This window comes from Equus asinus, chromosome 20 (assembly GCF_041296235.1).
Source record: "Equus asinus isolate D_3611 breed Donkey chromosome 20, EquAss-T2T_v2, whole genome shotgun sequence".
In the NCBI taxonomy this organism is placed as follows: Eukaryota; Metazoa; Chordata; class Mammalia; order Perissodactyla; family Equidae; genus Equus; species Equus asinus.
In genome coordinates this window covers 60,684,312-60,708,325 of record NC_091809.1, presented here as the reverse complement: position 1 = coordinate 60,708,325, position 24,014 = coordinate 60,684,312, and the positions used below count along the sequence as shown (strand labels likewise).

General features: G+C 37.6%; 1 protein-coding gene across 3 annotated transcripts in view; it reads right to left on the bottom strand.

The window, feature by feature from the left end:
• The window catches only part of TRPC6 (transient receptor potential cation channel subfamily C member 6), a 121,172-nt gene extending 97,804 nt beyond the window's left edge, over window positions 1–23,368 (bottom strand). For 2 of the 3 annotated variants that reach the window (XM_070490388.1, XM_070490389.1), the window contains exon 1: window positions 22,506–23,208. In XM_070490388.1, the coding sequence (XP_070346489.1) occupies window positions 22,506–22,675 (170 nt within the window). In that variant the 5' untranslated portion in view covers window positions 22,676–23,208. Of the gene's footprint in view, window positions 1–22,505 lie in introns of all 3 variants that reach the window. The other variant, XM_014862763.3, reaches the window with a different exon arrangement.
• Between the last annotated feature and the right edge of the window lie 646 nt (window positions 23,369–24,014).

The following is a 24,014-nucleotide window of genomic DNA, read 5'->3' as shown; positions in this document are numbered from 1 at the left end:
CCTGACAAAAAGGAGGCAAGGGAAATCTAGGCAGAGTGAATGGTTTAAAGAAAGGCACAGCAGTGAAAGCCTTGCTATGTTTATTGTGAGAACACAAAGACCAGGAAGAGGGTGAGGAGAGGTGATGTTGGAGAAGGAAGGAAGAAGTCAGTTTGTAGAAGCTGGTATACTGAGCTGTCCCACAATAGGGCCTCAAACTATATCTGATTGTTGTCAACGAGCTAACCCACATAAAGAAACATTACAGTTTACTATCATGCCTTATTGCATGAACATTTTGTTAGCCATTATTGGATTTAAAATCTTTCTAAAATGCATTGCATACATCCCTCCTTTCTTAAATTATGTTCAGAATGCTCAATTTAAGTTTCTTTTGAAGAGTCAAGGGTATCATTATAGACATCAATCATTATACCATACTGCCAATAAAATATCAATGATATAAGCGGGTTTGAGGGTTATGGGACTTTTCCTTCTACACTAGTAATATTCTGTTCGAGTTACATCTTTTTCTGATGTAAAGCAGTTAGGCAAATTGACAGTAATTGACAGAAAATTAAGAAGTCTTAAGTACTGTCTCCCCCTTCCAATTTGTTGCTTCTGATAACCATAAGCTAAAGGTAAAGGATCAAATTCATTAGCAGCATATAGAGTAAGTCTTTTATTTAGGTTGGGATGATCACTGTTATAAATTGTATGCATGAACTTCATGTCAACTCTTTTATTTACTCAGAAGCACCCTCCAACTTTTTTTGTAACTTTCATATAGACTCTTGAGTACATTTGAGAACAGCAGCTCTCATCCTTTTTATCTTTCTGCTGTACATGGGATCTGGTGGACATCAAAAGGGAGAGAAGCTCCCTTAGGCTGGATATAGATAGTATACGCTGGGTTATACACAAGCCCCACTCTTCTCTTTCTTCCACTCAGGAAAACATATGAAAAAGCAAGTCAATATCGGGGAAGTCTAGAGATTACCTTATATCCCCTAAAATTTAAAGATTTTATTTTCCTTTTTCTCCCCAAAGCCCCCTGGTACATCGTTGTATATTCTCCGTTGTGGGTCATTCTAGTTGTGGCATGTGGGACGCTGCCTCAGCGTGGTTTGATGAGCAGTGCCATGTCCGCGCCCAGGATTCGAACCAATGAAACACTGGGCCGCCTGCAGCGGAGCGCGCAAACGTAACCACTCGGCCACGGGGCCAGACCCTAAAATTTAATTTTTAAAACAGCAAATTCCTTTGAGATTTTAATCCTTTAACTCTTGTTATGAATGAACTGCCTGGGGCACACCTCATAAAATACACTGTAGCATCACAAAAAGATGGGCTTGGTTGTCAGGATGAGTGAAATGAACCTATGTTAAAATAAATATCTTGAAATACTAAAAATCCAAACCTGCTTTGACTGTGAGTGGCTCCTAATTCTGATTTATCTTCCTCCTCTAATCCTCCTAAAAATGGATATGCCAGTTAGAGAAGGGAAGAGAAATAAAAATAAGAATTGAAAAACAAAGATTGTAACTGAAGAAACAAAGAGGTGCAAAGAGGAAGATAAGAAACTGGGGGAAATCACCCAATTTCAATGGAACTTGCAAGGATTTGAATGAGCAGATATATATTTAGTATCTATCAATTTGGGGTAGTCCCTAAATTCAAGAAGCTTATGACTTCCTCCTGAGTTCCAGAATGTTGCCAGGGTAAACCCCTTTGCAAATCAGATGTTTTAAAATTCCTTCTCTATTGTCTTTCCTTTTCACTCTTTCGTTATATGAAGACGCTTCTTTCTGTACAACATGAAATATTAGAATAAGTGACTTAAATTTTGTCGCAGACATTCCTACCAAAAATCCTACCTGGTTTGCATAATAAAATAATGCAATTCATACTCATATGTAGGTAGCCAATCACTGTTGTGAGTTGAAATATAATAGGGAAAGTGCCTTTGTCCTTGTTTCTGACCCTTTGGAATTTGATATAGGAAGTGGATATTAAAAATACCTTATCTAAGAAGGTGTAGAGTAAGGATTTAGAATATAGACTCTGGAGTCAATTGGTATGGTTTGGGTTTGAATCCTGCCTCTGCCAATTACCTATGCGACTTCGGGAAAGTTACTTTAGATGTCTTGGCTTACATTTCCTAATCTGTAAAATGCATGTAACAGTCCACGTGAGTGGAGTGTGTAGTTTCCGGGGAAAGCAAACAGGGCGTAGTTGGAGCCTGCAGAGAACGAATATGTGACATCGGTGGTGGGGGGGAGGGGGCAGTAGGTGCAGGGCCTGAGGGAGAGGCAGAAGAGGATGTGCTGGGTTGCACTGAGCGTTAGCAGTGGCTCAGAGGGACAAAATAATAAAAATAAAGATAGGCTGTGCCTTCCGGATATTTATGGTAAAATACAGAATACTCCATTTGAGTGGTTGTGAAAGGTCACATAGACAACTTCATAAAAAATCTATATAAACAAAAACCCCCCACTTTTTATGCATAAACATTTAGTTTTATTTTAACAAAGCAAATTTTGAACTTTTAACGTTTAAAATTGACCATCATCTTTCCTTTCCACTTAAAGAAACAAAAAAAAAAACTTAAACATAAACAGGAACAAATTAAATAGAGAATGTAAATTCCAAATAAGATCCTATAGGTTCTGCTGATTTTCCCATCAAGTCATCATTAGGAGAGAATTTTATTTTAAAAGTGTCGTCTTAAACTGCAAGCATGTCTGTTACCTTTCCTCACAGAGTTATTTGAGTGAGACTTAAGTGAGTTATATGTGTAAAATGCTTAGGATATTGCCTGGCACACAATATGTTCTTTATTAATGTTTCCTTTGCCAGGAATCTGGAAAATCAATCTGTGTAAAAGTGTTAGAACAGCACTGTCCAATACAGTAGCCCCTAGCCACATGTAGCAATTTACATTTTAATTAAAAATTAAAATTAAATTAAACTAAGATTTCAGTTCCTCAGTTGTACTAATCACGTGTCAAATGCTTAAAACCTGTGTCTGTCATATTGGACAGAGCAGATAGAGAACACTTGCACCATTGCAGAAAGTTCTAGTGCATAGGACTGTATTAGAAACTGATAATTATGAAAATAATAATAACAATAACAGAGACCCAAGAGAACAGAATAAGGACAAGAATGTGTTGAGTCAGGCAGTCAATTGAGGGCTCCCTCTGCACCAGATGCTGTATAAAGTGCCAAGGATACTACTGCATATGTGCATGTGTTTGTCCCCGTGTGCCTACAAGGGTAGAGGTGGGGCTGATGCATCAGGAAAATGAATTTTAAGGAGATTCAAAGGGTGAGTAGATTTTACATAGGAAAACATTATAGGATAGGAGGAGACTGAGGCTTCCGGCAAAACCGGGTAAGTGGAGCACAGCATGAGGGGCAGGTGAGTATGAAAAGCACATAAAGCAAAGGCTAGGGCAGATTGGACCCCTTCAACCTTTTGCCTGGGAATGGTCCAGCTAGTTTCATATTAATGCTTTTCCTTTATTGCTCCATTTTCCACTTGTACATTTAAAGTGAGGAAAAGATGGCCTGGGAGAAAACAGGGTTATATGTTTACCACGCAGAGCTACAGAAATGGAGAATGTCCACACACACTCTGCAAGATTCTGACAAACTTGTCCTGCCCTTACCCCATAAAGAATCTAACGTGAGGCTAATTTAGTGGTTCAGGCTATGCTAATATCCTCTGCTGTGAATCTGTTTTCTGACCTGGGCACACTTACAGGTAGCCTAAAATTTCTTATTAGGAATGTTTCATGAGTGTTCAATATTAGAAATAATGCTATTTTGAACATTCCTGTATGTACACCCTGGGCACATGGGTAAGAATTTCTCTTGGGCAGTGGCTCTCACATTTTAGCATGCATTATAATCACCTGGAGAGCCTGTTAAAACAGTTTGCTGGACTCCACCCTCAGAGTTTCTGATTCAGTAGGTCTGGGGTAGGACCTGATGATCTGGATTCCTAGCAAGTTCTCAGGTGACACTGGGGCACACACTCTGAGAAGCCCTTCTCTAGGGCAACAGTCTTTAAACCGGAGAACCCATCCCGTGGAGCACAGCAAGTCTCTGCAAGACGTACAAGGACAGAAATAGTTTACTGAAATCTATTTTCAAGTCCTCCGTATCCATGAGTATTCTTTCCTAAATCTCCCCTTAGAATACTCCTGTAGTCACGTAGTATCACTGGCTCTCCTTTCCCACCTCCCATTTCACAGTCTCACTTTACAAAGAAAAAACATGACCCTCAGCCATTCGTAGCATTGTCCTAATATGTAGAGCCTCTTGAACATTAAATAAATGTCCCAAAGTTCAAACTAAGCCTCTTTTAATCAAAGCACCAACAGTCTCCCCATCCATCTTTTAAAGAGGTGCGTTTCTAATAATTAGTAAATAAACAATTACTGACCAAAATGTATGTGGTTTTGATCCAAAAAAGTCTGAAATCTGGAGCCAAAATGTCTAGGATCCAATCCTGAACACACTACTTACTAGGCATGAAGTCCCGAGAGAGGAACTTAATCTCCCCGTGCCTCAAATTCCTCATCTGTGAAATGCAGATAATCATATAAGTTACTCTTAGGATTATTGTAAACATTAAATGAGTTAATATATGTGAAGTGCTTAGAATTGTACCTGGCACACAGGAAATGTTCTGTGTGTTACCTATTATTGTTGTTGCTGTTGTAATTATTAATTGCAATAATAATTCAGAAGAATTTTTCTTAATTTTTAAATTTTATATAAGTTTTCTTTTGTTTCAGGAAACTTTCACAGGGTCATCAATAAAAAGATTTCAAGAAAAAATATGTGTAACATGATGGTTAAGTTACATGGAGATTTTCAGTAAAAAGAAGTAAGAAAATATGTTAATTAAAGAAGAGCTTGTGTGTTTTTAAATTAATAGTAATGAATATTACATCGCTAGCATTTAGATTTAATGAAATATAATCTAAAAAGCGATGTTAATTTTCACCATATATTGAAACGATTTAAACTCATGATGAAAAACTTCAGATGTTAACTTAAAGATGTGTGGTGGTATATATTTTTTAATATTCTTCTAGGGTAACTTGACTGTCATCAAGACCACTGCCTTAGGTATATGCCAAGAAGTGAAACTATTGGGTTATAAGACAGTCTTATCTTCACCGTTACTAAGTTTTGCCAAATTTTTTCCTAATGAAATTGTACCCCTTCGGTGTATACTCCCACCAGCTGGGTATAAGGTTTTCCACTGATCTACATCATCACAGATACTTGATTACCAAGCTCATTTATTTTTGTCATTTTGGTGGTTATCAAATGATATCTCTTTGTGATTGTTTTGGCATTTTCTAGATTATTAACATGATAGGTAATTATTGGTTGTTTCTGCTTCTGCTGCTGTGAGAAAGCTGTGTCTTTGCCCATTTTTCAGGAATTTATAAATTGTCAGTATTTTAGATGTTGTCAGCATCTTCTTCCAGTCTCTAGTCTTTTCTATTTATGATATCTTTTGATAAATAGAGTTTCTTAATTTTTATGTAGTAAATTTATCAATTTTATAATTTGTGTTTTGTGATTTTTTGTCCTAAGAATCCATTTCTATCCCAAAGTCATTAAACTATTTAGAAGAAAATAAAAGCAGATGTTTTGCCTTTTAAATTAAAATTCATCTGGAATGGATTTTTGTGTAAAACATAAGGTAGAGATCCAATTTCTGCCTTTTTTCCTCCATATGGATATCCAATTTCCCCAGTACCACTTAATGAAAAATCAATCAGCCACCTCTTTCATATAAATTTGATTCAATCAATTAGTCTACTATCACAACAATATCACGCTGGCTTAACTGTTATAACCCTACAATGTATTCTGATATTTGATAAGACAAGTCCCTCCAGATGATTCTTCATTAGTGCATTGGCTGTAATTTACTTCTTTGCTCATCTGTGTAACTATTAGGATCAATTACCAACCTTCGAGAAAGAAAAAGTCTTGCAATTTTTATTGAAATTGGGGTTGAATTTATAGATCAATTAGGAAAAAAGCCCTGAAAACTGACATCTTTAAAATATCGAGTTTTAATATTTGCATTTATACGAACATTCTTTAATGTCTTTCAATAGAATTTGAAATTTTATTCCTTCAGAGTCATGCACGTTTTTGCAAGATTTATTCCCAATGATCTTAAATTTTGTTTTTTCTGCAACTATTATTTGTATGGTGATTTCTAACAATTAATTGCTGATATAAATGAATTTTACTTAATTTTATATATTGATCTTATTCACAAGTTGCTAAACTCTCATTATTTCTAATAATTTGTCTACAGAATTTTGAGGCTTTACTATGTAGACAATCTTATACTAATAACAATTTCTTCCTTTACAAACATCATTTTTATTTCTTCTTCTTTCCTTCTGTGATTTAAGGCTCTAGGACAGGATTATAGAAGCAGTGATGTGGGCACTCTTCTTTTTGAATTTAAATAGAATGTGTCCAATATTTCACTATTAAAAATATTTCCTCATAGATTTGGGGAGATTCCTATTTCATTGAGTTTTGTAGTGAATTAATATTGAAATTCATCAAATGCTTTTCTATATCTTTCAAGATGATCATATATCTTTTCTCTTTTAAGTTATTGATATGACGAATTTCATAGCCTAAGAGTTGATTTGGTTAACTAATATTTTGTCCTGAAATTTTTGCATTTATGTTGGTGGATGACACTGTCTTATAAATTTGCCTCTTTAGACTCCTATTTTAGACTGTGTATTGTGGTTACAATGGTTTCCTTGTAAGAGTTTCTGTGAGATTAAAGTGATCTTTCTTTAGGAAATTTGTTAAAAGTTATTTATAAAACTCTCTGGGCCTGTCTTTATGAGAGGATTTTTATATACTGATTAAATTTCTCTAATAGTTATAAGACTATTGAGACTTTCTATATCTTTTTGAGCCAATTTCAATAAGTTCTATTATTCTAAAAATTGACCACTGTGTCTTGAATTTTCAAATTTTCGGCATAAATTTGGTCATATTACCATAACTTTCCAATGTCTGATACCTGTTATGTTCTCTGTATCATTATTTATTATTACTTTTTTAATAATTAAGATGCCTGTAAATATATCTATTTTTCATGTTTAATATTAGTAATTGGTGAATTCTCTTTTCTGGATGAGTCTTACCAGTCTTTTCTACTTATTCAGTTTTTGAAAAGAATAAACTTTTGTATTGGTTGATCTCCACTATTGTATTGTGTTAACTTTATTCATTAGCTAAGTGTACAGCTTATGAAAAGAGAAAGCAGAGAAAAAAATAAACACAAAGAAAGAAATGACATTGCAAAAATAAAAAATTATTTTCTAACACTTGTTTTCTCTAACTTAAGCATTTATGGCTAAGTGTCAATCTCAGTGCCACTATCACAATTTGTTATGTAATATTTTCATAGTAATTTAATTTTAAATATTTTAAAATTTCTATGATTTCTTCTTTGATCCATGAAATGTATATGTATACATATAATTTTTAAATTTATGAAAACTGTTTATTTTTGTTATTCATCTCTAGTTCAATCATACTGTGATCAGATAATCTATTAGGCACATATTATTACTTTTTTTTTAAAGATTGGCACCTGAGCTAATATCTGTTGCCAATCTTCTTTTTTTCTTCTTCTTCTTCTTCTCAAAGCCCCCTGGCACATAGTAGTATGTTCTAGTTGTGAGTGCCTCTGGTTGTGCTATGTGGGATGCTGCCTCAGCATGGCTTGGTGAGTGGTGTCATGTCCACACCCAGGATCCAAACCAGCAAAACCCTGGGCCACCAAAGTGGCCGCTCAGCCATGAAGTGACCCACAGGCACATATTCTTTTACTAAAATTTGTGTCTGCTAGACCATGAAACAAATCTCCACAAATTTTAATGTTTCACATGTGCGTGAATAAAGTGGATATTCTTTAAACAGCCAGATGCTCTATATGTCCAATAAATCGTGTCCAATAAAGATAACTTAACTGTTAAGTTTTCCTTATTTAAAAATTTTTTTACTTGCTCAACCTATCAAAAATTGAGATTTACCACTATAATGATAGATTTGTCAATATTGCTTGTACAGTTCCTTTTATCTTTGCTTTATATTTTTAAGGCTTTTTTATGAATATGCACATTTTTAGCTTTTATGCCTTCAAGATGAGTTATACCTTTTATTATTTTGTAGGGGTCTTCTATTTCCCCACTAATGATTTTTATTTTAAAGAATTTTTTTGATTTGGTGTTATTATACCTACTCAGTTTCTCTTTGTGTTTGCATTGTCTTTGTGTGTTATCTTTTTCCCTCTCTTGATGTCCAGTTTTTTCATGTTCTTGCATTTTAGGTATGTCTTATATTTAAATAAAAAATAGCTGGGTTAAAAAGATAGCTGGATTAAGAAAAATCTATCCTGTAAATCTCTGTTTTTTTCCCCCAGGAAATTTAGTCAGCTTATATTTATTATTTTAACTGATATATATGGGCTTGTTTCTACCATCTATTTTTCGTTTTGAAATTGTTCAGAATTTTATTTCTGTCCTCTTTTTTAAATTCACAAATTAGACATTATTATTATATTATTGGAGAATAGTTATTTGATGTTACCCACATATTTATCAATCTCCTTGCTCCTATTCCTTTCATATCTCAGATCATCCTCCTAGGATATGTTTCCATCGGTATATCCTTTACAAATGCTTTTCATGTAGGTATGTTGGTAATAAACTCTTGATTTTTTCCCCCTGAAAACGTCTTTATTTCAAACTCTTTCTTGAAAGAGAGTGTTCCTGAATACAAAATATTAATATGACTTTAAACATATTATTCTGCTATCTTCTGTCTTTCATTGTTGCTGTTGAGAAGTTTGCTGAAAGAAAATTTTCTTTCCTTGGTAGGTGATCTGTATTTTTCTCTCTGGCTACTTATAAGATCTTTTTAATGAATTTGGTGCAATGTAGTTTCTGTTCCTTTTATATAGGTGTGGATTTCTCTTTATTTCTCTTATTTATCCTGTGTTTTGGCTCCTCTTTCTGTAGCTTCATATCTTTTATCAACTCTGAAAAAGACTTAGCCATTAGTTTTCCACTTATTTCCTCAATTGCTTTCTCTTTATTCTTCGCTAATGAGACTTTTAATATATGTAATCTGGTCTTTCCAATTCCGGCCTCCACATCTCTTAACCTGTCTCATATTTTACATTCCTTATTTTTCTGTGTTGCATTTTGAGAAACTTCTTAGTATCTATCTTGCAGATGACTAATTTTATTTCTATCTGTACTTAATTTTCCAAAAATAACTCTGATCCATTGATCTTTTTATTTCAACAGTAATTTTTCTATTTCTGAAAGTTGTATTGTTGTTTGTTATTTTTTTCAATGTGCTTGCTTATTTTTCATAGTTTACTTTTGCTTGTTCACTTTTGAGATTCCATCTTTATATAATTCGTACAAAGTCATTTTATGTTCTTATCTTTAATCCTTATGTTGAAGACCTTAGGGGTTTTATATCTTGCTTGTTATTTCTGCTGACTCCCACTCATGATGGCTGTTTTCTTATATATTAAAGATAAATTAAATACACACTCACAATCAAAGATTACCAGTTTCTAGAGAACCTAGGAGATCAAAATTAATCGAGGAGTCTTAGGTCCAAGGCAGAATGTCCTGACCACAATGCTGATATCAGCACTTGAGTTAAGGAAATTTGCCTTTCAAGAAAGCTCGCTGTTCACTGTTGCTCTGATAGCAGCCTATGATTTGTATGTTTGTGTTTGCATGTGTACACACAGGGGTTGGATTGGTGATTTCTCTTACTTCCTACAAACACAGAAATATGTTTTATGCACAATCTAGTTATTTTGTAATAGGATGAGTGCCAAGGTTATCTATTCCACTGTATCATTGCAGGCAGAATTTCAAAAAAATTTTTCAAAACCTCATAATATTCAGAAAAAGAAACACAGTTAAGTAATAATAAGCTCATTTAATAGCAAAATTTTCATGCTTTGAGAAAATTTTACCCCATAACATCTTGGGTGATTTGAAAAAGGACAAGCTTCCTCCATATTTTACGAAATTAGGGATAATCCAAATCAGAAAGGAGGTCAACATTAAGATAAAAATAAAACTCAAACAAATTGCTTTATCCTCTAGCTTAAATATAAAATTATTGCACTGTGGGTTTTTGTTGTTGTTATTTTGAGGGAAATTGGCCCTGAGCTAACATCTGTGGCCATCTTCCTCTACTTTATATGTAGGACGCCTGCCACAGCATGGCTTGACAAGCAGTATGTAGGTCCACATCCAGGATCCAAACCGGCGAACCCCAGGCCACCAAAACAGAGCGTGCAAACTTAACCGTTGTGCCACTGGGCCCGCCCCATTGCCTTGTGTTTTTACTTAAGAAATAAACCAGAAGGTAGTTTTTCTCATATACTTCCTCATAAAACAACACATTACAATCCTGACATCTTAACAAGCATAACATATAGACCCATCATATTCTTGATAAACTATACCCGGAATAGCATCACGTATATAACAGGTATTTGACGAGAATTTGGTGAATTACATACACTATTTCCCAATTTAACTGAAAACATCTTATCATTGGGTCCTAGGTAGAAAAATGAATTTTTTCATCTCATGTTTTTGTTCCTGGATGAATACATGGTAATGGTTTTCTTGAGTGAAATTGGGTTTAGTTCCTTACTCTGGTTTTCATAGTCAATCTAAAGTAGCTGAAACAGATTTCCTAAACTGGCCATATATTAGAATCATCTGGGAAATTTTTTTTAATATTATTCCCAGGCCATACTCCCAGAAATTCTGATTTATGTGGACTCTGATAATTCTTAGGGAAACTATATTTTTAAAAATCATGATTCTGATATATAGCTAGATTTGCAAAGAACTGATTAAAACATGTTTTAATCCCCATTATCTGGTGTACACATTTAGACAAGAGGCTGCTAATATTTTCTGTATTTACATCACTAATGTGCAGCACTCTTCCTTTAGTAATATCTCTCACTATAGTTTTCTAGTGAGGGTATAACAGACTCTTGCACATAAGAATGGGGAGGAAGGAGCCTGCCCAGTAGCCCAGTGGCTAAGTTCATACGCTACACTTTGGTGGCCTGGGGTTCGCTGGTTTGGATATAGGCGTGCACCTATGCACTGCTTGTCAAGCCATGCTGTGGCAGGAATCCCGCATATAAAGTAGAGGAAGATGGGCACAGATGTTAGCACAGGGTCAATCTTCCTCAGCAAAAATAGAGGAGGATTGGTGGTGGATGCGAGCTGAGGGCTAATCTTCCTCGAAAAAAAAAAAAAGATGGAGGATGAAGATAATTTCTAAGCCTCTCCGGGATTAAGGGGGATTGTAATAAAATTTGATAATAATTTATCTAATTTCTAGGAGATAGATTACAATGAAAATCAACTAAATAACTTTGGCTGTAAAGTTTGCCCAAGCACAACTTGGTCCAAATCAAAGTTACATTATCAATAATATGTAACTTTTAGACCATTTTCACTTAACCATTCTTTTCTCACTTTCTTGATTTTAAATTGGATTATTTCATTTAAGCATTTAAGACTTTCCTGGATGTAATGAGCTTTGATCTCAGGAAGTTCAGTTTTCACAAATTCTTTCAACTTAAATAAAGATTCAAGCGCCTTCCTCTTGTCATTCTAGTAACATAAAAAAAAAGATAAATCCTCATGGGTGTTCTATCAACATGATGTAAAAAATGAAATAGTTTATGTTCATATTTTCTTGTTTGTAGGGTTATTTAAAAATATTTAACAAGCACCATTTTAGGAATCAAGTATATACCACAAAGCTCTCAGAATCCATTAACTAACCTAAGCTGCAAGAATATTGTAGTATTTCTGAAAAGGCTAAGACGAAAACATGGTACCCTAAAGGCAAAGTTTAGCAAAACCATATGAGGTCCCGAGAGAAAACAATTTTAGAGATAAGGCCAATCCACTGAAATTACTTTGTGTAAGACAGGCGTTGATTCATTCACCCAGCAAACATTTACTGAGTCCCTACCAAATGCTAGTCACTGTTTACAGACTAGATCCCTGCCCTCATGGAGCTGCCATTCCACTGGAGGGGAAGAGGTACAGACAGTGAGGGTCAAAAGCAAACAAACAGAAGCTCAAGAAAACAGCCAGCTATGAGCTCAAGCACTGGCCCAGCTGCTTGAGAGCCATAAATTCTTAGGCAAGTTACTTTATCTTTCTGATCTTCTGTTTACTCATTTACAAGTGGAAATAATTTAACCTATCACACCTGAGAGTTTGCTGTGAGGATCAAATAAGCTAATATAAACAAAGCAAAAGACTGACATGGTTTTATCTGTGTTTTAAAGTCAACTAGAGAATAAAATTCAAACCAACCTCCTAAATTCTGGACAGATCGTAAAGGATATCATCTGCCTTGTAACCTTTCATGTCTCATCTTCTGTCGCATTTACCCTAACTCTAGCACACCAAGCACCATATTTCATTGACTCTAAGGCACATATTTCTCCCCTTTTAACTTCTCTGGAATAGAACATGTCTTATCACCTAAGTCTTCTTGCAATTGCTGCCAGTCAAGTGTCAGTCATTATCATGACATGGTTTTCATTGCCAGTGCCTGTACAAGCATTAAAAGAGGTGGCATCCAGAGTTTCAGAATGGATGACAGTGGCTCAAAAATAAATCTTGGAAACCATAGCGAAGCATTGCTTTCAAGCCTGAGAAATAAATACGTGTGTATATGTACATGTGGGTGTGTGTTGGGGAGGGGACGGTACACATGATGAACAGTGGTAAATCGGATTTGTTTAGCAACATTCAGAAACGTTAGACCAAATAGGCTAGCTCTATATAGTTGCAAAGTCAGTTTAACTGGCTAGCGCCAAAAGCTTCGGGTCTATCACACTTTCTTTGGATTCTTTAAGGAAATGCTGCACCACCAATGTTTTTTTTCACACACAGGACAATGTTGTGTGGAAAAACATGGGCACTGAAAATTCTGAGTGGAAAAGTGACTCAGAAAAGTTCATCTCTGAATGTAAAGAAGCGTTAGGAATACCTTTGCCAAATTTATCTTGTTTAGATTTTCTTTTTTCATATGTGCATAACAGTTATATATGACCCAAATCCATGTCTAATTAAATACAAAGAACTGCTTCAAAAGGTGTAAAATAAAAATCTAAGGTATAGTTTAATTGATAACACTTTTTTTTTTGCTTGTTTTTTGAAGGTATATAAAATATCAGGGCAGGTTACAATTGATAGAACCTTAGACTCAATGAAATATGGTGTTCATGCTTCCCAAATATGATGTCTGTCACATCAAAGGAGCTTAAACAAACATTTGTTGAAAGAAATCAATGCATCCTTCAAGATGGACTACAGTGTCTGGCCCTGAATGCCCCTCCAAGAAAAGGAGTCCTGCAGAAAACATCTTCCTGCGTGGTAGGATTGCACTGCCCAAGGATGGGCTTCTCAGAGCTATCACTGCCACCTTCAACCTATTCAGTGCAAAATTCTGTTTCAAGGAGGTTAATATAGTAACAATAAAAATTAGTTTTATCTATATTAGTTTAACTGCCTAAAAGAATTTTAAAAAGAGCTTTAGAAATCATGTTATTTCCAATTCTTATTATAACTCTCAAGATAATTTTGTTAGCAATTCCCATGAAGAGAACTCTTCCAAGTTTTGTGCAAAGGTTTTGTGCTGACCCACTACATGTCCGGACAAAATGCTCTTTGTGCTGTAAACCAGAGCTGCTGTAACTGAAACATGAAATCTCCCTTGAATAGGCAATCAATCTCACCATGACTATCCACACTGTAATTGACTTCTGGCAATATACACCTTCAGATAAATATCATGTAAAATGCTTTTTAAGATTATGCATATCCTGCAATGAAATCTTTGGTTTCACACTACCATTTGAGTCAGGTCAGTGTTTCTGATACAAACAGCATTGTAGCATCGAGGCAATTTCATCCGCATGATAGAGAGAAATGAAGAGCAAAAGAAAGCCTCATCTTTTGGAATCTTGAAAGATTTAGGATCAGTTTGTAGACCACTTGGTAAAATTAGTAAGTAATCTACCAATTATTTAGTTTGGTACATTCATAATCTTTCTTTGGCAACAAAAATTGGCAGGTTTTCCAAACCAAGTTTCATTATTTATCAAGATAGATGATAAAACAGAATCTTCTGCTGCTTCCTTTCTTTCTTCTCATTTCTGTCAACTACTAGCTGTGTTATCTTTGCCAAGTCACTTAACCTCTCTTTTCTTGGGGGAGGGGGAAAGATTAGCCCTGAGCTAACTGCTGCCAATCCTCCTCTTTTTGCTGAGGAAGACTGGCCCTGAGCTAACATCCGTGCCCATCTTCCTCTACTTTATATGTGGGACGCCTACCACAGCATGGCGTGCCAAGTGGTGCCATGTCTACACCCGGGATCCGAACCAGCAAACCCCAGGCTGCCAAAGCGGAACGTGCGCACTTAACCGCTGCACCAACGGGTGGCCCCTTAACCTCTCTTTGCTGTGGCATTTTTTTCTTTCTTATCAGTAAAATGAGGATTATAAACATGATACATCATAGGTTTGTTATAAGTGTTAAATGAGTTACTACCTATAAAGCATATTTATAGGTATTTATAACACCTATAAATACTTACAGGGGAGGGCCTGGCACATAGAAGTCCCTAATAAACCTAGCTATTATTTTTATTATTACTGGACATAATCACATAAAAGAAAAATGAATAAATAGATTAGTGAATTAGTGAAAGAAGAAGAGGAGTATAAAGCTTGACCTTCAAAGGTGGTTAAGAGTCCAATAGAAAGAGAAGACGGAGGTTAAACACATTGATTACTGCTATTTATAATCCTTCTTCCTGTCTGTTCCCCACACCCAGAGTATAACTTAGATATAATGAGCAAGGCACAAGGAATCTTGGTTCAGGAGGTCAGAGCCAACCATGTCTTCTCAAATACCTATGAAAGGAGAAGAGAAGGAATGATAAGTGTGCTCTCCAAGAGCACACCCCACCATGTAACCAGCTGTGCTGGGTACAAGCATGATTCTATAGGGTGCTGAGAGAGCAGCGGACTTTGTGTGACCTGCCAATCCTTCTGTCCAGTTGTTTCAGCCTGCACTATATAAGACGCATTGGTTTTTGTCCACTTGACAACTTACCAGCTGTGTAATTGTCTGAACGTTGCTTAACATCTCTAAATTTCAGCATCGTCATTTATAAAATGGACATTAAAAATAGCCAAGTGGCTGCTCTGACGAGCAAATTACATTTGTATGACAACTGGAAAAGAACCTGCTACAGCATAGGTATTCAAAAAATGTGAGTCTCCTCAAATATATGTAAATATTTTAGATTAGTCCTCTACAGAAACAGCAACTTGCACTGAACTGTAAATAACTCCAGTTAACATCATTTCTCCTCTCTGTCCTGGCTGAGTACCTGAATTAGGTAGAGAACAGTTATGTTGCAATCATATATGTTGCTTGGGTATCTGTAACATTCGCTTCTATATGCTGCTCCAAACAGAAATTCCATAAGAAATGTGATGCAAACAATTCCAATGGCTTAAGAGTTTTGAATAGTATACCACATTTTAGATGTCAAAGTTTAATTGAGATTTGGCATATAGATGAGCACTTCTTCATGTACTAAAAGCAAGCAGAAGATTCCTAAACAAAGAGCAATCACAAATGGTAATTTTATCCAACTGCATCCAATTATATTTAGCATTTTTTATGAAAGAGGGAGAAAAACAAGAATGGACTCAAGAAAATGTTTTCCTTTTATAATTTACTTTCTAAGAGGCAAAGATGAATTGCCTTACGAAGTTACTTCTTGTAACTCAAGGAACATAACTGTCTAGAGAAAAAAAATTATAGAATGTCTTCCTAGAGGTAAACAAATATTCTGTTACAGAATAAATGTAGGCATTTCAGCACATCTGGCAAGAACTCCACAACCTACAATGTCGACCTCCTAAGAAAAATGTTTCATGATAATAATTTGTTATCAGCTGATGGTGATTACTTCAAGTCAGAGGAGTTTGGGAAACAAAATAGGTGATTCCGTCATGCAGAACACAAACCTCCAAAGTGGTCAATTAAAAGAGAACTACCATTAATCCCAGTGGCTGGGGGAGATGTTGGTTCCTTAAAGAGAAAGGGGAAGCAGAGATTTTCACACTTGTTTTTCTCCTGGAGGCAGCTTCAGAACTGCAAACCCTTAACCAAAGTCCAGGTCCTTGCTTTATAGTTGCAGATGTTATTTCAAAGAACATAATAGATACTAGGATTCTCTCTGAATTATAAACTACTATGTATGTATAAGAAATCATGATATCACACTTGCTCGCTTTGATTGATTTTATCATTTGATAAATATGTTCTTATAAGGAAATGAGCCCCTTGATTTTATTTGGAAATCCCTTATATGCTGCTGCTGGATGGTCGTATTCTGATGTGACTCCCCCTTTAGGGCGGGAGAGTGAAGCCACACCTCTCTGGGTAAGTGGTGGGGTCTTTGCTTAAAGGAGTGGATATACCTGATGTCAATGATCCAGGAAAGAAGGAGATCCTAGAAAAAGAGATGGAGTTCGAAAGGCATATCTTACACTGGATAAAGTGGAGGAAGGGTTTTCCTTCACCTGTCTGGGCTAGAACTGACTATTCAGGGCTAGATGTTTGAGGGCAGTCTGAGGAGGGGAGGGAAGAATACTTTCTGAAAGTTGGATGAACCCTGGGGCTAGACAGGGGTCAGTCCTTAGGAAACTCCATGAATGAGCTGGAAGAGCAGTAATAGCCAGCCAGGAATTTTTCTCTGTATGTTAATTCTCTTTGGCTATCCCTGAGCATTTGATAGGTGTTGATAAACATATCTTCATTCCAGGTGAGCAGAGGGAACTTGAAGTAAAGAGCCTGGGGCTAGAGAGCTAAAAGGAGAGCAGCCTGGTAGTGGCAGCAGTGATTAGTGAGGTTCCCTGAAGAAGGTGAATCTCAGTGCACAGGCAGCTGGACTATAAGATATGGGTATCTCCTTCTATGAGGACATCCACCCTTTTGCCTAACTCAGAAGACTCAAAAGCTATTTCATGAAAGGGGCTGGAATCAGTTTATCCCTTATTAGAACAAATTTTGAGGAGATGATCATGTTTTTGTTAAGGAATAAATTAATTAGTACTTTCTCTTTGCTAGACACTACGCTAAGTGCAGAGGGATGAAGGATAGCCATACTTCTATAGGCTTGTAGTCTAGCAAAGGGAAAGAGATATGTGAACAAATAAGTGTAAAAGCATAACAGATGTTTGACTACACCTATTTATCAGACACATGGAGGCAAAAATGAGGGAGAGATAACAAGTATATAAAAATTTAATATGATTCATATGCCTGAGTCTGTACTCTAACTTTAGTCTTAAATTTCTTCAAGAGTGTGGTGTGCCCTATCAGCAATTAATGTCAGAAAACACTTTCTGGACTGCAGTCTAAATTTTTCATTCCCTTATCTATACATAAATGTGTTGAAGACACATTTTATTTTGCCTGGAGAAAAGAAGGCTGTATTTGGGGAGTTTTATTTATCTGTGTTCTCTGACACTAGATTACCTCTCTTAAATCAGGATTCAATGTCTGGGTCCTAGGGTTCAGAGATGGGTTTTATCCAAAACCATCCTGAAGTCAATAAAAACTTTTAAAGGATCCATGACTCATAACAAAAAAGTCATTTTTGTTTGTGTCATGTGAAATAAAGGATAGAACTAAGAATCTCTTTGAGTTTCTCCCAAGCGTGTGATTCAATGATAAGTCACCCTTTAAACAGGACTCCCTTCTTGTCCATCTTTGTTTAAAGAGTTGCTATGAGCAGTAGAGCACCAGCTCTGTATAAAACATTACATTACTAACTAGGCAGTGAACAATGCCTTTATGCAAAACAAGAATCACAGTTTTCACAAGCCACACATTGCATCACCTAGGTATCAAGATAGATTTTGAGTGCATATGCTTTGAATTTTAAATCTTACTTATTCAAATCCCTTGTATTTTGGTTCATTTTTAATATTTCCTCTCATCTATAGGGTTCTGCAATTTCAATACGATATATTTAAATGGGCTTATTTTTCTGTATTACACCACTATTGCTGCACTTCATAAACATGAGAATTCATCATTTCTGGAAAATCATCACCCCTTACTATTCAAACGTTGCCTCTCCCCAGTTCTCTGTACATTTTCCTTCTGGAACTCCTACTTTCTTGCTCCATGACTCAATAATGTTGACATTTTCTTTTTCTTTATGTCTCTGCATTCTGAGTATTATCATCAATTATGCTATGGCTAATCTGCATTTAACCCTTCAACTGAGTTTTTATTTCAAAATTATATTGTCATTTACAGATTTTCTATTTGTTTTTTTTTATGTCATATTCTTTTCTTAGGGTTTGATTTCTTCTGATATATTGCCAAGATTTTATACATACTCATTTTATTTTCTCTTTCATGTTGTTATATTATCTCAACCTCTTAAGGACCTAATACTACTGTTATGTCTTATGCTGACTCTCTCTCATGGATTACATCATCTGCTGACTCTCATTCTTGGTTGATTGTTTCCTTGTGTGCTTTTTTATGTATTATTGTGAGCATTTCTTTAGCAGGGCTTACAGTTTTCTTGAAAATCCACGGCAGTCTAGTTGGTTGATATTATCCTTTCAGAACAGTTATGTGTTTCATTCTTATAAACACAAGGGAGCTCAGAGGTATTTTTCACCTTGATGATTTCTAGGTCAGCTAGGTAGTGTAAAAAAGCTAAAGCAAAAACAAAAACACACATGACATGCAGGCTCAACGAATGAAATTCTTAGAGGGAGACTTCTTTTCCTCTTACTAACAAAGTTTCTCGTTCTCACTCTGTGCTGGTAGCATATTTTTCTAGCCTAACTTTTCATTAAAATAAGGATCCTGGTTTTATGCAGGGGCAAGGATGTCTCAGTTTCAACTCTCTGCCTTATCTGGGGCCAAGGTCTTAGCTTCTCTCTCTCACATGGATGTCAGACTCCAACCTCCTTGGTCACTCAGATCCATAATCCCGGGCAACCAAAGCATCAGTTCACAGGCTATACTCTGGCTTTTAACTTCTTTGCATTGGGCACATGGTAATTCCTTTTATTTTTTGCAGAATTGGATAATGTTTTATAATCATCTTAAATATTTTATCTGGTATTGCTAGGTGTTTGCAATCATAAATTTTTTAGATTATCTCAGTCTATATATTGCCAAAGATTTAGTTTATGGTTTACTGTTTCATTACTCAAAATTATTTAATCAATTAGGCCTTCCCAAGGAGAAAGTTTTGTTGGACTATGTATCAGATCTTGAGAATTCAGAAACCCTCAACACTGTTTTTTTGTGTCCTGAATTCTTCCTCATGTTCAGAAGTGATAAACTGGAGACATATTTTTAAGTTCTAAATGAAGAAACTCTCTGATATATCTCCTAGGATCCTGGCAGAACATGAACCATTTCTTGCTAATCACCATTACAAACTGACCACAATTGAGCATATTAATTGATTTCCATTTAAAAATTGGAAAAAGAGAGAATTTGAGTCTTTTTCTTCTAAACACCCTTTCAAAGTGTTACTGCTTACACTAGTAAGGCCTGAGAATACGTACCTGCTCTCAAACAAAATAATTTGCCATAATTTTCAGTAGTAAAAATCTCACAAATATATGTAAAAACCTTTCTACATAAGTGAACCATGAAATTGAATTTTTTAGCAAGAGTCATAGAATTTATCCCACAGAAACGACAACTTGCAAAAATTTGCAATCTTATAAAAGGGAAACATTTCAATGATTTGAGAAAATGGCAATACTCATAGCTAGAGTGTACTAGTGATTGCCACTTTAACAAATAATACACCTGGGAAAATACATGAAATAATTTAAACCACAAGTCAAAAGCATAGAAAAGAGCTTATTTGTACTCCCCATCAGCAGGAAGTAGTTTCTTGAGCTCCTTCTCAGACATCATAGGTGTGAAGTACTGTTATTTATTGGTTAAAATTTTTCAGTTACTTGATTATTCAACTGGAAAAAATAGAAATCTTGCTAGAATAAACAGTGATGGTAAGTAACTACAGAACCTTTTTGAAATAATAGATTCAGACAAGACCAAACTCTCATTCTGAAACATGGCTCACTCTTAAATTTATTATAGTACCTCTGACATGACACTGGGGGTGCTCATTATGAATTGAAGCACATTAAAATATTTCTCTTCATCTCTCTGCGGCTCAGGTCTATCTAGAAAGAATGGTCTGAGATTCCTGACCTAAGAGAAAAAATATATATTCTCTAAATAATAGATAATGTAAAGAGCTAGACAAATCAATAAGATAGTAAACCACATTGGAAGAAAGCATTGGGGAAAATTTTCAGGACAACTTGGAATTATTCATTTATTTAGTCTCTCTCACCACTAATATATAACCACAAGTTTTAAAAACCAAATTATTTCTCCCACAGACACAGTAACAAGTGATCAGGTGATAAAAATAAAAAAGAAGATATTCTGTGTATGGGAGGGCCTAATTTTAGAAAAGCAGTACAGCTTTCTTAAGTTGCTGAATTTAGCTGCAGTTACCATTAACAAACATATAACCCTCGAGCTTAGTAGATCTCAAGTCTATGCCAATAAAAAGTCCATCTATGGCTTACATATAGACCCTCAAACCAAATTCAAAAATAGCTGTATTCAGAATATTCAGGATCCATTTATTTTTCTTTTTTTTTTTCTTGGCATATATCTCTTTGCTACTCAGAATGTGGTCTATGGACTAGCAGCCTCAAAAAACCGTCTCAGAGATTGTTAGAAATGCAGAATCTTAGGCTGTACCTAGGCCCTACTGAATCAGAATCTGCATTTTAACAAGATCCCCAGGTAATTCACATGCCCATTAAAGTCTGAGAAGCTCTGTACCATAAGATATAGAAATATTTTCTAAGTTAAGGTCAAGTACAAGATTTCTTTTGGGGGTAATTAAAATGTCAGGGAATTAGATAGTGGTGATGGTTTTACAACTTTGTGGATATATTAAACACCACTGAACTGTACAACTTAAATGGGTAAATTTTATGGTATGTAAAATACACTTTAATTTTTTTAAAAAAAGATAAGTAATAGTAAATGCCTTCCAATTGTACAGAATATAGACTAATTGAACCAGTCCCAACTTTTTCCTCTTATCTTGGGGAAAGATGCACCATTTCCTAGGGCTCGCCTCTCACTGTGAAAGAGAACCACAGCAGGCCTTGACGCTGGGCAGCCCTGATCAGGGATCAGAGGGTGCACCCATCCATCATGAACGTCTGCCAGTAGCCAGTGGGGGCGGAAACCCCCCCACCTCTAGAGCTGCTTACAGAACTGCTACTGAGGAAACAGCATGTAGATGGATGTGACGTGTCAGGAAACCAGACTGCCTAATCAAGTAAAGGGGCTAAGTGGCAGAAATGCTATCTGCCAGCTGCACGTGTGGTCCCAGACGTGTAGGGGAGAGGAGACTTCTCCCTTATTCCGCCTTCTGCCCGCTCTCACACCCAAACTCCAGATTCTTAAATAAAATCTCTGTGGTTACTCGGAGTCCACTACAAACGACCTCGACCCCCCTTGCTCCTGGATTCATGCAGTCTCCCAGCTCTCACACTTAACAGGCTCATCTCCGCTGGACCCCCTTGGTAAAAAGCTTCGCGCTGCGGGTGGGGGAAGCCTAGAGGTTCTATTTCCCTGACTTAACCAGGTGACCCGGAGGCGAGGCAGAGGATGTCCCGGGGGCAAGTCCACCCCCTCCCACGCACACCTTCGAACTTTCCCGCTGTCTGGCAGCCGGGGGACCTGTGCGCGCCACCTGAAGGGCTAAGGCAGGCAAAGCATGTAAGACGGCCTGGGCGCGAGGGTTCTCCAGTTCTCCGGGCCCACCGAGGCAGCATCACGGACCCTTGGAGCTCTAGTCATCTCTCCCACGTAGGCCGAGCCACGGAGTCACAAATTTGAATCAATCCCCTGCCCAGACCATGCCTTTGGCGCAGCAACACTGGGTCTCTTTGAGGGCGCGGGGGACATCCGAAGTGAAGAAATTGACCAGACACCTGATCACCTGTAGTAATGTTGGTACCCTGCGGTCTCACTCTGGTGGACAAACATCCCTGTGTGTGCTCATCAGGAGCAAACCTAGACCCACGCGCGCCCCTCCGCAAACTCGGGCCCCAGCCTAGGCTCGCGCGGCCCTTGGAGGGACACACGCGTGTTCAGACGCGCGCGCGGACCTGGCTCATACCCTCCTGCAGGCGCACAGCTTCCCGCCGCGCAGCCTGCGCCCAGCCTGCCCGCGGCGCCCGCACTTACAAGGACGGGTAGTAGCCGTAGGGAGGCAGCGGAGGCTGCGGGCAGCCGTCGTCTCCCAGCTCCGAGTCCATGAGCAGATAGTCCTGGCTCTCGTTGCGTCGCGCGCCGGCCCCGGCCGGGACCCGGGGAGAGCCGCCTCTCCGGGGCCCGAACGCTGGACTCTGGTTCATGGCGGGAACGCCCGACTGGCCAAGGTCCTGCTCCTGGGGGAGGTGCGTTGGCAGTTCCAGTGGGGACCCGGTGCGGAGGGGTCCCCGTCACCCGCTGGACTGGCCCGGGGCAGACTAGTGCCCAGGGAACGAGGGTGAGGCAGGGGTTGCGGGCGCCCGGCCGTTTGAGCTCCGCGAGTGGCTCCCACCCTGTCCCGGGGAGAAGTAACCACTTAGGGAGGTCACCAAAGGAACCTTGACTTTAGCGCGTCCGGCCGAGGGGACCCCGCGAAGAGGTGGCCGGGGCTCCCTGGCCGAGCGAGCACAGGCGGGGCGGCGGGTGGCAGCGGAGCCTGAGAGCGGAGAGCAAGGGAGACGGAGCTGAAGAGTTACTATGTCAACCGACACTCTCTAGCCCTCGGCTCCCGCCTTCTTCCCCCGCATCCTCGTCATGATCCCACCTTTAAAGGGATCGGAACGACGTTCTAGGAGGCAGCAGCCAAAGTCTGTCCTGCAGCCACAACTTTCAAGGCCAGGATGAACCTAAACTAGGCGGAGCCGCACACGCACTTCTTCTTCTTCTTCTTTTTTTTAGCCCTAAGAGTCTCTTATTTAGAAACCATACAAATTAAGAACTTTCTAGGAAGCGTCCCTTAAGTAACACTCTTGAAGAACCAAGGAAAGGTGTTCTTTAAAGGAGACAAGAGCCTCTCTGCAGACTGCCTTCATTTTCTTAGGGCATTTTTTTCTCCCATTCCCAGCCCCTAAATTTATTACAACTCTTGACTTTAAAATGAATAGCGTTCTATGTTCCCATTGCCAGATGTTCCCAATTCCTGAGCAAACCAACAAAAATAGGCAAGCATTTTCTGATGATACCGATAGAGGCCAACAACCTGCTTACTTTAGAGAAAAACTTTCCTTCCATCGCTGCAAATACCGGAATTATTTCTCTGCCAGATGTTTCCCACGTTTCCAAACTGTTTTTAATTTTAAGACTTAGTTTTAAATTCCGATTTAATCTTTACACACGTGAGACGTGAAAACTTCTCCACAAGGATGAATCAGTCTCTGTAGCAGTTCAAGCAGTAGTCAATTAGGAATCCATTCATTCATTCAACAAATATTTAATCAATACCGACTGTGTGCCAAGCACTATTTTAGGATTTAGAGGCAAACTAGCCAGATAGGGCTCCCATCTGCCTTCACAGAGCTTTCATGGAAGAGAGGGAGACAGAGATTAAACAAGTAAATGTGAGAGTATCAGAGACAGAGGCAACAGTGAAAATAAGAGATTGATGTGATAGTAACTGGCAGACTGACTGTTAAGATTAGGTAGATATGAGAGGCCTTTTCAAGC